Source organism: Periophthalmus magnuspinnatus, chromosome 15, assembly GCF_009829125.3.
Source record: "Periophthalmus magnuspinnatus isolate fPerMag1 chromosome 15, fPerMag1.2.pri, whole genome shotgun sequence".
Taxonomy (NCBI): Eukaryota; Metazoa; Chordata; class Actinopteri; order Gobiiformes; family Gobiidae; genus Periophthalmus; species Periophthalmus magnuspinnatus.
In genome coordinates, this window is record NC_047140.1 from 24,561,763 (window position 1) to 24,575,025 (window position 13,263).

The 13,263-nt window shown below is 37.2% G+C and overlaps 1 protein-coding gene across 1 annotated transcript; it reads left to right on the forward strand.

Moving 5' to 3' along the window:
- The first annotated feature begins 711 nt into the window (after nucleotides 1-711).
- On the forward strand, nucleotides 712-12,759 carry ppp1r21 (protein phosphatase 1, regulatory subunit 21). The gene is made up of 22 exons (XM_033980003.2): nucleotides 712-1,349; nucleotides 1,974-2,042; nucleotides 2,174-2,320; nucleotides 2,714-2,815; nucleotides 2,889-3,053; nucleotides 3,129-3,187; nucleotides 3,382-3,476; nucleotides 3,563-3,615; nucleotides 3,700-3,849; nucleotides 3,920-4,021; nucleotides 4,116-4,204; nucleotides 4,285-4,421; nucleotides 4,517-4,609; nucleotides 4,761-4,888; nucleotides 5,382-5,531; nucleotides 5,602-5,694; nucleotides 6,383-6,619; nucleotides 7,880-7,915; nucleotides 8,022-8,138; nucleotides 9,335-9,433; nucleotides 9,528-9,656; nucleotides 11,361-12,759. The coding sequence occupies exons 1-22, from the start codon at nucleotides 1,290-1,292 to the stop codon at nucleotides 11,388-11,390; spliced, it is 2,340 nt and encodes a 779-aa protein (XP_033835894.1). The 5' UTR covers nucleotides 712-1,289; the 3' UTR covers nucleotides 11,391-12,759.
- Nucleotides 12,760-13,263: the final 504 nt, after the last annotated feature.

Consider the following 13,263-nt stretch of genomic DNA (forward strand, 5'->3'; position numbering starts at 1 on the left):
CTGTGTGCATTTAAGATGAGTAAAAGTGAGCCAAGCATCCATATGTCTTTGTTCTACCTTATTCACTCAAGCCTATATGATGCGTGTCTTTACATCATCCTTAACTAATATGACTAGATATTATTTTGATAGTTGCTGCCCAGTGTGGATCATAGTGGATTAGGATGCATTAATCTACGGATTGTAACTGTAATGGGTGCATTAACATGTCATTTCACTTCCTGGCTTAAGAGGTCACAAGCTGTAGGAGGGGGAAGTCACAGTTTGTACCAAACTGGCCACAATATTAATTTAGTTGATGATATATTTTCATAGGCCAGTGACAAACAGCTGACAATAGTTTGTGTTTGTGTTGAAATATAGTGAGTTAAAGGTGCTAATCTAGTCACTAATATAAATTATCATCATCAACATTTATTAATGTCCTTTAGATATTTCTAATTAAAGTACAGTGTAATCAATAGGGAATTCTAAATATCTGAAATGCACCTGATTGTAGAGCCTTTAAAACTACTGTGGAGCTATGCAGGAGCAAGTACCAGTAAGTCTAGTGTGAACAATGTTGCTGTTTATGAACATAAATTCATAAAAAGCAATACAACACTTAGACCCTAAACTGATCATAGTCATAGTAAATATAACAACATCATAATCATAAATTCGTTGATTTTTCATGTTTCTTCCTTAGTGTAGTCAAATCTCCACACAGCAGAGGGCGCTCTCCAGAATCCACAGCATCACTTTCCTCTGATGACCTTTCACCCCGGCGCTTCTGTCTCTGCAGCTCTGAGCTTTTGCGGCTAAATAATGAACACATTCTCTTTTGTCAGTGGAATGTCGTTGATGATTTGTTAATTTAGCGATAAACTAAGTAATCGTTTAATATTTATCCGGACCTGACACCTTATTTGACTCTCGCTGGGGCATGTTTTGACAGGTAGCGGTTCGCTGTTAGCTCGTATGCTCAGTCACGGCTAATAACGCCAATTAAATCGTTGTCGTCTGAGAAAACATCCGGTTTTGTCCAAATCAGATGACAGCCTTTGTTTTCTTTCTTTCAACGCTTTATCGACCCATTTATTATGACGTGTCAATTGCAAATTGTAATCATAAACGTACTGGAAAGTCTTGAGTCGGCGAGTTATTGACAGTAAACCAATCCGGATAAAGACAAGAAGACACTGCCCAATGCTGTGAAGAAGGAGACTTGGCAGGTTATCGTGGGAACTATCTGCTTGTCGTTTGATTGTGACAAACACATTTGTTGTGGGCGACTTTTTCAAGGAACAATGGCAAACGTCACAGACCTGCAAACAAAATACAGCAAACTGGCACAGGAGTACTCCAAGGTACTATTTTGACTATTTCCACTGTATAACATATTGAATATTTACACTTAAATATGTACACTAATATACATATTTCACGTCTCTGGTGGTTCTGCACCAACTTTATCCAAATGCCGTTGGTATATTTTATGAGCCCTCTGAATCGTCTCTCAAAGACTCAAAGTGGTGAATTCATGAATGATTTACATTTAAGACATCATAAATCTGTGTTGCAGTTTGTGGTGTGGCTGCATGTGTCAGCTGATGTTGTTCAGAGCTGCTTCCTGTTCTTTAGCTGAGCTCCTGAACTGACAGGAAGTGCTGACTCTGTAACTCACTCCCTGTGCAAATTAAACAGGAAAAGGATCATCCTCTAAAGTTTTATTATTCTGTTCTATTCTAATCTATTCTAATCTAATCCACATATGTAGGTATCTTTCATAAATTTTAGGTGTGTTTAAATTTGTCAGTCAGATAATCCAAACATTAGCAATACTTTATACATATACATTATTAGTTCCATACAGTTCCATATTAACAAAATGAACAGTGCAGAGCCTATTGTGAACTATATTAATAGTTTGACTTGTCCTTAGTTATTTATGAATAACTATTAAGTCTTGCTGTTGTGTTTGAATTTTTCAGCTTCGTGCCCAGAATCAAGTGCTCAAAAAGGCAGTAGTGGATGAACAGGCAAACTCGGCTTCATTAAAGGTGAAGTAACTTCCTTTTTGTCAATTGTTTTTTTTTTTTTTTTTTTTACAGATCATATTAAAATGCATTGTTAGAGGTTTATATGGTAAAAAGAGGTTTATAAGGTTTATATCTTACTGTTGTCTATTTAGGAGCAACTGAAACAGAGAGACCAAAGTTTACGAAAGCAAGAGCAGGAGATGGACAGCCTGAGCTTCAGGAATCAACAGTTGGCAAAAAGAGTGGAGCTGCTTCAGGAGGAACTGGCCACCAGTGAAGCTAAGGGCAAAAAAGGGAAGGTAATATTAAGGGTGATATTAAGGCGACAGCAATGTGTTAAATGTGTCTATGTATTAGCTGTGTATCTGACAAAAGTGAAAGGGCTGTAAAATTACTCACAAAAGTACATACATTTCACTTAATCCTTGTTTGGAAAACACCATTTTTTTATTTAAATTTTTTATCAGCTCAGCACTTACATTTTTTTTGTTATATATTATATACCCAATATTCAGATTTTGTAAAGTTCACAGTATTTTGTAAAAAAGGGCCCTAAACATTGACTCTTAACGATGGTTTGTCATTTGTTGTTATTTTTGATGATACACAGCCCTGCCAAAAGGTTAACAATTATTATAAATTATGTTTCACTTATACAGTTTCATTTCATTTTTTTGAATGATTTTCTATAGAACAAAGGAGACTCCCCATCTCAGCACGGTTTGCAGACCCAGAATGTGTTTGACGAGGACCTGCAGAAGAAGATCCAGGAGAATGAGAGACTCCATATACAAGTACAAACCCAAGTACCACAACACTTATTATTATTATTGTTTCTATATCACACATATTCATCCTTTGTTTTAGTTTTATGAAGCTGATGAGCAGCACAAAAGACAGGAAGCTGAGCTCAGGGCACGACTATCAGAGCTGGAGAGAGCCTCACAGGAGCACCAGGCTATTGTGGAGGGACTCACCACCAAATACATGGAAAACACAGAGAAACTGCAGAGCGACAAGGCGCGATTAGAGGTAACCATGATGCAGATGAGTGGGATGAACCTATTGTTCTTCTCTAATAAGTCTGTGTTGTCTTTATCGCAACAGCTAAAAGTACAAACATTGGAACGTGAAGCAAAAGAGTGCAGGATGAGAACAGAAGAATGGTAATACAACTTTAATGTGATCTCATTACTATACCAGCCTTACATATGATCTCATTTTATTGTGCATATGTGTATAGTGACATTTAATGCAATGCTTTATCTTTACCAATATTTAAATAGCATTGTTGTGCTTAGCATTTACCAGAGCATTTTTATTTGCTAACAAATTGTAACTCTTATTTGTTGTCTTACAGTCAACAGCAGTTGAGGAGATGTCAGACTGAACTTAACCGACAAGTGAAGCAAAGCAGTAGTGTTATCCAGGAGAAAGTGCCCTTTAATGACACCAGTTAGTATTAGACAAAATACATACAAAATATTTGCCAAAAACCTTGGTGATGCTGGTAGTAACATTTCTGTGTTAAAATCCTTTAGAATATAATGACTACAACAGCCTAAACGTGCCTCCACACAATCGACGGCACCAGGTTTGTCAATACAAACTATAATACAAATGAATAACTGTACCCTAATTGTTTGTGCTTATGCTATTATGTTTTTGTTTTTTTAAGCTTAAGGCACGGGACCTAGCAGGACAAGCCCTAAGCTTCATTCAGGACCTGGTGGCAGCTCTGTTAAACTTTCACACATACACAGAACAGCGGGTGCACATCTACCCTTTAGACTCATCTATTGAGCCCATTTCACCTCTTAATCAGAAAGTAAGAATTGGTCATTACTTAATAGATATAAGACATACATTTTACATTCTAACATGCATTATTTGTTCAGTTTTCTCAGTACCTTCATGAAAATGCAGCCTATGTGCGCCCCCTGGAGGATAGTTTTCTGCAGTTACATCAAAGCATAACAGAGGACACTGTTACAGTTCTGGTGAGACAAAAGATATATCTGTATAGGAGATATGTATTTCATAGTTTCAGGCATCTTCTATAAATACTGAGGAGTTGTATTTTTGTCATTGAAGGAAACTGTGGTTCAGCTGAAGCCCTTTGCAGACCATTTCTCCTCCTACACATGTTTTTTACAGAAGATCCTCCCCTACCAGCTGAAAAGGTCAGTATTGTGTGCGCTGGTGTTAAGAGCCCTCGCAGTGAGGAGACGAGTTCGATTGATTTCTTCTTTTCTGATTTTAGCCTCGAAGAAGAGTGTGATGCTCCTCTTTGTACCGCAGCCCTTACAGTGAAAAACCAGGAGCTGCAACAAGACATGAAGAAAGTTTCTTCTATATTTGACAAAATACAGAACTATATTAACCTTCTAGCCTTACCAAGTATGTCGTGGGATTTAATATTTTAGATTTATAATGTATTGAATTGATTGGTTAGAAAATGACAACAGTAACATAACTTGTTGCCTTTGTCTCAGGTGTTGAGCAGGATGCCCTGCCACAGAGCAGTACCTCTGCTGTTTTCACTCAGCTGGCTGCCTTCCTCCACAGCCTCCATGATGCTGTTAAAGGTGAGTGAATCACTACCTTTCTTTCTAGTCGTCTATTCTGATGGATGTTGACTATTTAGCCTGTGTATATAATTTTGGGTTCAATAGGGTTACCTTAAATCCTATGTTATGGGTTGCGTTGTGTTCCAAGTATGTTATTTTGTTTGTTCAGAGATGTCAAAGCACTACAACCAGAAGGCGGCCTTAGAACAGGAACTCCCCACAGTCACACAGAAGCTCTGCACCACGACCGAGTGCCTGGTGGGCTCTTTGGGTTCGCTCACCATCGTCACTGGAAAGGTATGACCAGCAGGGGGCGATCAGCAGTTAGACTAGAATTTTTATGACCATTCTGCTTTTTTATATACTGTTTTTGTTTAATTATAAATAGCAGATGATTTTGACTGCCACTGAAAAACAAATATGGTTATTTCAGACTGTGAGTGAGAAGCAGGACTCAGGTGGGCAGCATTAAAATATTCAAAGACACTTTCCAAATCACCATTTGTACAGCTGCTCCCTGCTCACAACAAAACCATTCTTTTTTGTATTAAATAAAAATTGGATGTGCGTGCTGTGATTGCAGTGTTGAATAAGTGGGACACACTGCAGAGTTGGATTTTAAGGCAGTTTGTTTCTGTTGGTAAAAAAGTAATTAGACAGAATTTAGTGCTGGAGATATCTGGCTGCTGTAAACAGATGTCTAATTTGTGTCTAAATAAAATTCTAATATTTAAAGTGACAGGGGCAGAAGCAAGGAGGTTTAATTGAAGCCAAAATGTTGTTTTTACAGATTGCCACGTTCTTTAGCAACAACCTGGATTTCTTCACATCTTCAGGATACAGTCCTAAAGGGAGCACTGTCACTCTCAACCCACTGCAGGCAGAGACGATGCTGGCTCACAAGAAGAAGGCAGCGGCATACATGGAGGCCATCAAAAAGGTTCAAACATGCCCTGTGTAAAATAATGAGAAGTCTATTCTTTATAGTAAACTCTGGTTTGTTTTTAAAGCCACGGCCGCAGTCTGTTCCTTATAAAGAAGCCCTGTCAAACCGCCGGATCCTTACCAGCTCCACGGAGAGCAGAGAGGGACTGGCACAACAGGCAAGAGGCTTTCTTCTCAAATGTATTCATGTTGTTGCTCCAGGGAAAGTGTCTCTGCTGTTTTTTATATTCAAATACCCAACTGCAGAATGGCTGAGACTTGGAGAAACAACTTTAGAGTTTAGAGTATGGCTGCTACATGTGTCACAATCAAATTAAAATGGACCAATTACAATTTGAATGGTTATTTTAGCAGTATAAAACACAGAAAACAACAAGATATGTCTCCATACAATATTTGTATGTATGACGCCTTATAATTCTCAAGCTTATAGACCTACACCATTTAATATTTCTTCTCTCAAATGTTATGTGAAATGTTTCTGACAAGCATTGCAAAATTCACATTTTTTATTTGTCCAAGAGAATTAACAAAAAGACTGAAATATGAACTGACAAACTAATGCAATAATCACATTTCATAACATGTTTGTACAGCTCTAAACCACAGGGTTAGCACTTTCTATGCAGAATAAGACAGGAGCTTTTGTTGTTTTTAGAGGAATTTTGATACTTAAAAAAATTGCTGCCTTTGCAAGTTCCTGGTTACATCCATTTAAATTCCAATTTTGATTCAATTGTTCAGTCCTGTCCTGTTTTTTTTGTTTAAGAAATGTTATGTTTTTGGCATATGAGTGTTTTAGCATTCATCAAAACTTCTAATAACTGGTCTTACCTTATTGGACAGGTACAGCAAAGTCTGGAGAAAATTGCACGTCTTGAACAGGAGAAGGAGCACTGGCTTCTAGAGGCTCAACTTGGCAAAGTGCGGTTAGAAAAAGAAAATCAACGCATCGCAGAACTAGAGGCTCAGCTGACGGCAGCGCTTGGTGGAAGTCTAAACTCACAAACAACTCCAAACCATCAGGAAGAGGAGACAGGGCAGAAAACGGCACCGAAAGAAGCAACACTATACACCAGCCTGGTATGGTAACGCAGTTAACTTGAGTGTACTCCCGCTTAACTGTGCTATAAGCCATCTATAATTAACTTTTATATAAATTAGTGATTTACATGAATTTATGTGGTCACAAGAACATGTGGTCAATATCTCCTAAAAGTTTTTCCAAAACTTTCTTTATGAAGTACCTTTTCAAATACACTTACCAGTAGGATTAAATCAAGACCTCACCAACAATATAAGGCTAACTAAAATCTACCAAAATCTGATCTGAATTATAAACTGTGGGTGTAAACCAGAATAAATTCCAGTGTCTTTTCAATTAGATTACATTTTTATTTCATACAGACTAGAAAATCAGATTACCCCTAGTACCAGTGGAAAATACCTTGAATACACAAATTGAAGTAACCTCATTAGATATAATACCTAATCACTTAATAATAGACTGCAACTGTTTAAGTGAAATACACAAATAAACATATTTCTATACAATTGCTTTAAGGTAATACAAATAAACATAATAAAACAAACTACATATACTATTAGGGCAATTGATAGTAATTATGAAACCAATATACATTTAGGAGCAGTTGTTTTTTCTCTCTTTTTGTGATGACACCCTGCCGCCCCCGCTACACAGGGGGTGTTCACATTCTTTAGTGCACACGCTGAGCAGGTTTTTGCTTAATGAAACTTGGATGTTCATGAATGTGCTGAGGAGGCAGAATAGAATGAAAGGGCAAGTCAGGACAGAGTTAACAGTCTTAGTCAGTAAGTTGTGTTTTTGAAGTGGTTTAGTTTGTGGTTTGTTATGGACATATCTAATAGTTGTTATCTGCTAAAACAGTTTCCACAACCTAAATCAATCTTGCATAGATACATTTTTTGAGACTTTAAATGTAATATAATGTTTTCTTGATTTTGTCCTATTTTAGCCCCCTTTTGGTCCAGATTTATTTTAGAATGTATTGATTGCAAACGCAAAAAACCCTGGTGTCTGGTCACTATATAACATTTGGATTGGCAAATAAGCTGCACGTTCCCAAAAAAGTAATTTATAGTGATTTGCCAATGGTTTGATACAGTTAGAAACCAGTTGAAGTCATGGATAACAGTTTAAATCCCTTCTTCTTACTTTCATAGCTTTAAAATGAGGTACCACAGTTTTAAACATTGTTCTTGAATATTGTACTTATAAATATTGTGTGGCCCTGTATATTTATCAGATCATTTGTCATTATAAACTCATTCACATTTTAACACATTTTCTTGTGTCCTCAGGTCGGCATGCTGTGCACAACTCCTTCAGTAGAAGATGTGAGTAGTGGTGTCCTGTTTTATGAATGGCTGCCAGTTAATTTAACAGCACAGCACTGAAATAACGAATGTGTCTGTATGTTTGTGTATGTGTGCTTGGGTGTAGGCGGGGGATGAGGAGTCCAGAGAGCAGCTCATAAAGACTCACTACATGACCAGAGTTGGAGAGTTGACCACACAGCTCCAGATCTCCGACAGTAAAGCTGTGCACTTTCACTCAGAGGTGATGAACCAAGCTTATCAAAGTCTAGGCCTGTCACAATAATCACTATATCAACTTATTGTTAAATATATAAAAGATAGAACAATATATTTTTGGTCTCAATATTTAAAGGATATGCAAAGGAAAAGTACAAATGATAATGAGTTTTGTTATTTTTGTTGTAATACAATAAGATCTGAGCTGTATAGAGGTTTGAAAAAGTTTTATGGCTAATAATTTTTTCATTATGCAATTTATTTGCTGCCTCAGGCCTTTTAATGCTACTGCTGATTTAAAAATGTTTTACTGATATTTTCTTATCATAATATTTCTCTCTAGCACAATATCTTGCTACAAAATGTATTATCGTGACGGGCCTATCAAAGTCTCCTGTTTTATAGCACAACATAATAACAGTACCCTCGCTTATCGAGGGGTTATGTTCTAAAAATAACCCGCAACAGGTGAAATCCGTAAAGTATTCAGCTTCATTTTTTTTACAATTACTATATATGTTTTAAGGCTGTAAAACCCCTCACCACACACTTCATACACTTTTCTCAGACAGGCATTAACATTTTCTCACATTTCTCTCTTGTTTAATTAGTCAATAATGACTTGCGTGTTTCACAGTTCTCTGACCTCTGACCGTGCCTCTTCGTCCTGGCGCCGCTCCGCGGAGGTGTCAATCAAACATTTATGTAAATTTGGCTGAACGCATTCTGTACTGTACAGGAGACACGGCACAGAGGAGACTGATTAACAATGATCTACAGTCCCTTAGCCAATCGGGACGCAAAACAGAATGCGCGCTCATATGCTGTAAAAAAGCATGTAAAATTACACTAAAAAATCCGCAAAACAGCGAGGCCGCGAAAGGGGAACCGCGATATAGCGAGGGGCCACTGTACACACTATATTATACCTCAATGTGTTGATTATACGTACGAAAAGAAACGTCTTCAGTGTGCATTTTTTAAATTACAAGTGTTTTGGTGCTTATATATAATAGCCTACATTTAGCCAGGTGTTATTGCCAAGGAAATACAATTTAAGTTTAATGCCATACTGTGGAACCTTCCTAGTAAAGCAATAACATCTCCACGGAGACAAGCAGCTGGCTATTCTCCAGGAAAATTACACAGCATACCTTTAAAGATTCCCTTAGTGCACCTGTCTTTGTAGCTTTTAATTTACATGTATTTGTTTCATTTTAGTGCCGTGCTTTAGCTAAGAGATTAGCTCTGGCAGAAAAGTCTCGAGAAACACTAACTGAAGAAGCGAAAGTATCCAACCAGAACATCACACGGCTGCAGGTACAGTTGTCTCTACACATTTTCTTGTGAAACATCTGCCTTAACCCTGTGACTATATAACATTACGGTACATATTTTCACTATTTTACTGCAGGACGAGCTGACGACCACCAAGAGGAGCTATGAAGACCAACTGAGCATGATGAGCGACCACCTGTGCAGCATGAACGAGACTCTGAGCAAACAGAGGGAGGAGATCGACACGCTCAAACTGGGGAGCAAGGTATTTCATGCCCGTTAACCTCAGCTGCTGTTTAAAGCTTCTGTATTATGCATTTTTGTGGGCTTTTTAAACACTATAACCTTGGTATTTTCTGTAAGGTTGTAAGTCTATAGGCTCTTAGTTGAGTAAATGTTTGAAGTTGTCTTCATCAACTAATTTTTTTGTGGGATTACAAGGGTTTAAACCGGAAGCAGGTGAGTGAAGAATTGTGGCTTTAGTCAGCCTTTTCAAAAACACAAATATGCTGTTTATTTGTACTTTTCTAAAAGCATAGTTGTGAACTCTTGTATACTGTAAATACTATTACAGTTTGAATGCTTTTTCCAAACAATACATAGTTTGCCCCCTTTTAGCTGACTAATCAATGCAGAGGACACACTTACGCAACAATATTGGCACTAAACAGGGTCAGAACATGGACTCGATCAGACTAAAACAGAAGCAAGTTTACATCAGGACGAAACTGGGCAAAAGTTTGAACGTATGCTTCATATATACAGTGGTAGACATCACCTCCTGTCCTTAGTTGTCATTGAAATGTGAAACACCAGCACAGGACTCTAGATCTGCACCAGCTGCAACAAGCCCTAATGCTGCGTTTAAGGGTGAAGTAAATTTGAGGTCATTCTATTAAAGCTAAAACTAATGTTTCCTTCTCTTACCCGCTGACTATCTATTTGAGTGTTCGCACATCCTGCCTTACTAGTGAGAAAATAAAAGTAAATGGCTATCGGCTCGTTATTAGTTAGTGTTAAGTCTGTTTTCACTCCAATTTCCAAAGTGCACCAGTATAAGACCTGTACTTACTTTATTCATGGCTTCTCTCATAATAAAAAGAAGGAAATATACCGTAAATTTCGGACTACAGAGCGCACCTGAATAAAAGCCGCACCAGCTAAATTTGAATGTTGAAAAGATGTTGATCTTATTACAGCTTGTCAGCTTCATTTCTGTAATTGTTCAGTTACCACCTGTCATATCCTGTTAAATCACATTCAAAGCAAAAGTGGTAAAATGTGTTTTAAAGATCCATGTTCATTTGTAAAATCTGACATTGTTCATTATTGAGAGGAGTGTAGTGCAGTCATAAGTGATACTGCGGTGATAGGGACTAGGTAGTGAGCTCTGATGGCTAAAGCACCTGCTGAGTCTCTGAAAAAGCCATTATGTCGGTGGGAAGAGGAGGAGGGGTCGTTTGGTGCGCGTGTCCCTGCATGTGCCTGCTCTGATGAGGGCTTCTCGGGCTCGGCAGGACGGGACACGCCTGGTGAACGTGGTTATTTTCTCTTAAGAATTGGTTTCAAGCCTCATCATGTTAACAATGAGCAATTCAAATACAATGCAAATGTCCATTCACATCAAGTCTCTACTGTATCTTACGAGCCCAATTATGGAAATGTGTGACCGTACAATTTTGCTTTACAAATCTCTGAAAAACATTAGCGGGTGAGGTATTTTAGGTAAAGATTTGTTACTCTGGGGCAATAGTCATTTTTATGGATTCAAATCGAAACAGAAATATGAAACAAAAATGTGAAATAAGGATTACTTTTTTGTGGTATTTGCTAACCTGTATTTATTTACGATATGCCTCAGATTGTTCTATTTTTCTTTCTATTTTGTTTTTAAATAAAGTTAAAATTTCACTTTTCTAGGATAGCCTAAAGAATATTTTGAACTTTAAAATCTGCTTGTGTTTTGCAGGCAAATGCCAAGAAAAACAAAGGTCGCTAGAACTGCCATGTATTCTCTGGGCATTTCATGGACTGGAAATCCTGCCATCTTGACTATGAAACAGGACTAAAGAAAATAAGCACCGATCTCTTCACCTGTCAAGCAGCAATAACTGTGTGGAGTTTTGTTTTCTTTGACTGAATATGTTTTCTCCATTCCCTTGGACATTGGACAAACCACCAGTTACAACTTTACAAACTCTATAATCTGAGCGTGCACACACCAAGATGGATGAACTGGAAACTTGAAGACCAAACCTAATTAATCGATGTGTGTTTTACTGCTTTTTATTTGTGTGAGACATTGTTATCATTGGGAGGAGTGCGCGCTGAGTCAATGTTTGTGTGCCCTCATGTGCTGACTGTAGCACCAGACATTTTGTCATACAGTGTTCATGGATCCACTGAAGAAATAATAATGTAAAGATATGTTCTAAAAGAAATAGCCCCTTGTAACACTTAAGCCTAAAATTATTCATACCACTCGAAAAATGATGCAGAATCTTGTGTTATTGTTTTGTTTTTTCAACTGTGACACAGTGGTGGCAAACAGATTGTATAGGATTTCCTGCAAAATATATGCAAAAAAAACTGAGACTTACTGGGAATTCTTTCATTCACATACACATAAAAAATAACAGCCTTAAAAAAATCTATACCAGGTTTTGAATAGTATTGGGCTTAACTGTATATGTCAAGCTGCTGCTCAGAAGGGCTTCTTATGGTGCACAAATGAAGTGCACATTCCTTCTAAGTTGAGAAAGATTTCTGCCTTGAAGCACTGAGTTTACCAACGTGTCAGATGAACATGTCGAAGCCCGTGAAGCATCGTCTTTTCTGTGAACACAAAGTTTAGATGTTTTTATCACCAAAGTTCTAATATAGATGTGTGCACTCTAAAGCCCACTGTAGCTTCTAATAATGAATCATGTAAAATAAATGGAACAAAAAGGGTCAATAATCTGTAAATACACTTGTGATATAATTTCAAATCTCTATGGCATTTCATCTGAGTTTACAACTTTTTTATTTTCTCACTGTTAAATTAAACCTGTAAAAACATTCAAATTTTGCATTTTGATCTGTGTATTTTTTCCACTGATTTTTCATTCTATCTTGCTGTAACTTGTCTGTGAGTCACGACACCAGGAAGTCTCTGGCTTGTATAGACACGAGGGCAAAGTTCAGTAAAGATTGTAACCAGATCTTAGCCCATTACACCTGCCAGCAAATCTTTGTCACAAAAGTTTTGCCACTAATCTCAAATCATAAAACTATTTGTATTTTTTACAATGTAACCACTGGGAAAGCACATATAAACTCATGTGTGAAATAATAAAATGCTTATTCAATGTAAAAAAAAAAAAAAAGGAGAATTTATGATTATTTCAAACTGGTGATCATTACTGTTTGTCTGTATTATTGTTCCTCTTTTTTGCAGCGTTCTTCAAACTGGGATTTTAAAACTATAATTTAAAAGGCCAGTCTGGTAACACACCCAAGCCACTGGGAAATTAGGCAAGACTGTGTAACTGGACATTAGAGAAGTAATGGCATTACTATTTGGTGTGGTCATTATTATTTTATAAGAAAAATATGTTTGCTTTTGTTTATGATAGCTTCAGTGTTCAATTCAGAGCTAAAAAGATAACAGTCAGTGCAGGCTACCTTTCATATAAGAGTCAAACTGCTTTAGGGAAGAGTTTGTCCTAAGATTTGGCCTTAAATTCAAGGCTGACCGATTTGCAAGTTGAAGCTTTGGTTGAAGTTTGAGTTTGAGTCCTAGACCAAGAAGTAGACTATTCAACAACATATTTGGTTACTAAAGGTATTCAAAGTAATTAAGCTGGTACTAAATCAGTAGTTACAATACT

Coding starts and splice junctions, on each gene's coding strand:
- ppp1r21 (XM_033980003.2), top strand. CDS start 1,290: ATGGCAAACGTCACAGACCTGCAAACAAAATACAGCAAACTGGCACAG. Junction 1,350..1,973: donor TGGCACAGGAGTACTCCAAG/GTACTATTTTGA, acceptor TGAATTTTTCAG/CTTCGTGCCCAGAATCAAGT. Junction 9,434..9,527: donor AGAACATCACACGGCTGCAG/GTACAGTTGTCT, acceptor ATTTTACTGCAG/GACGAGCTGACGACCACCAA.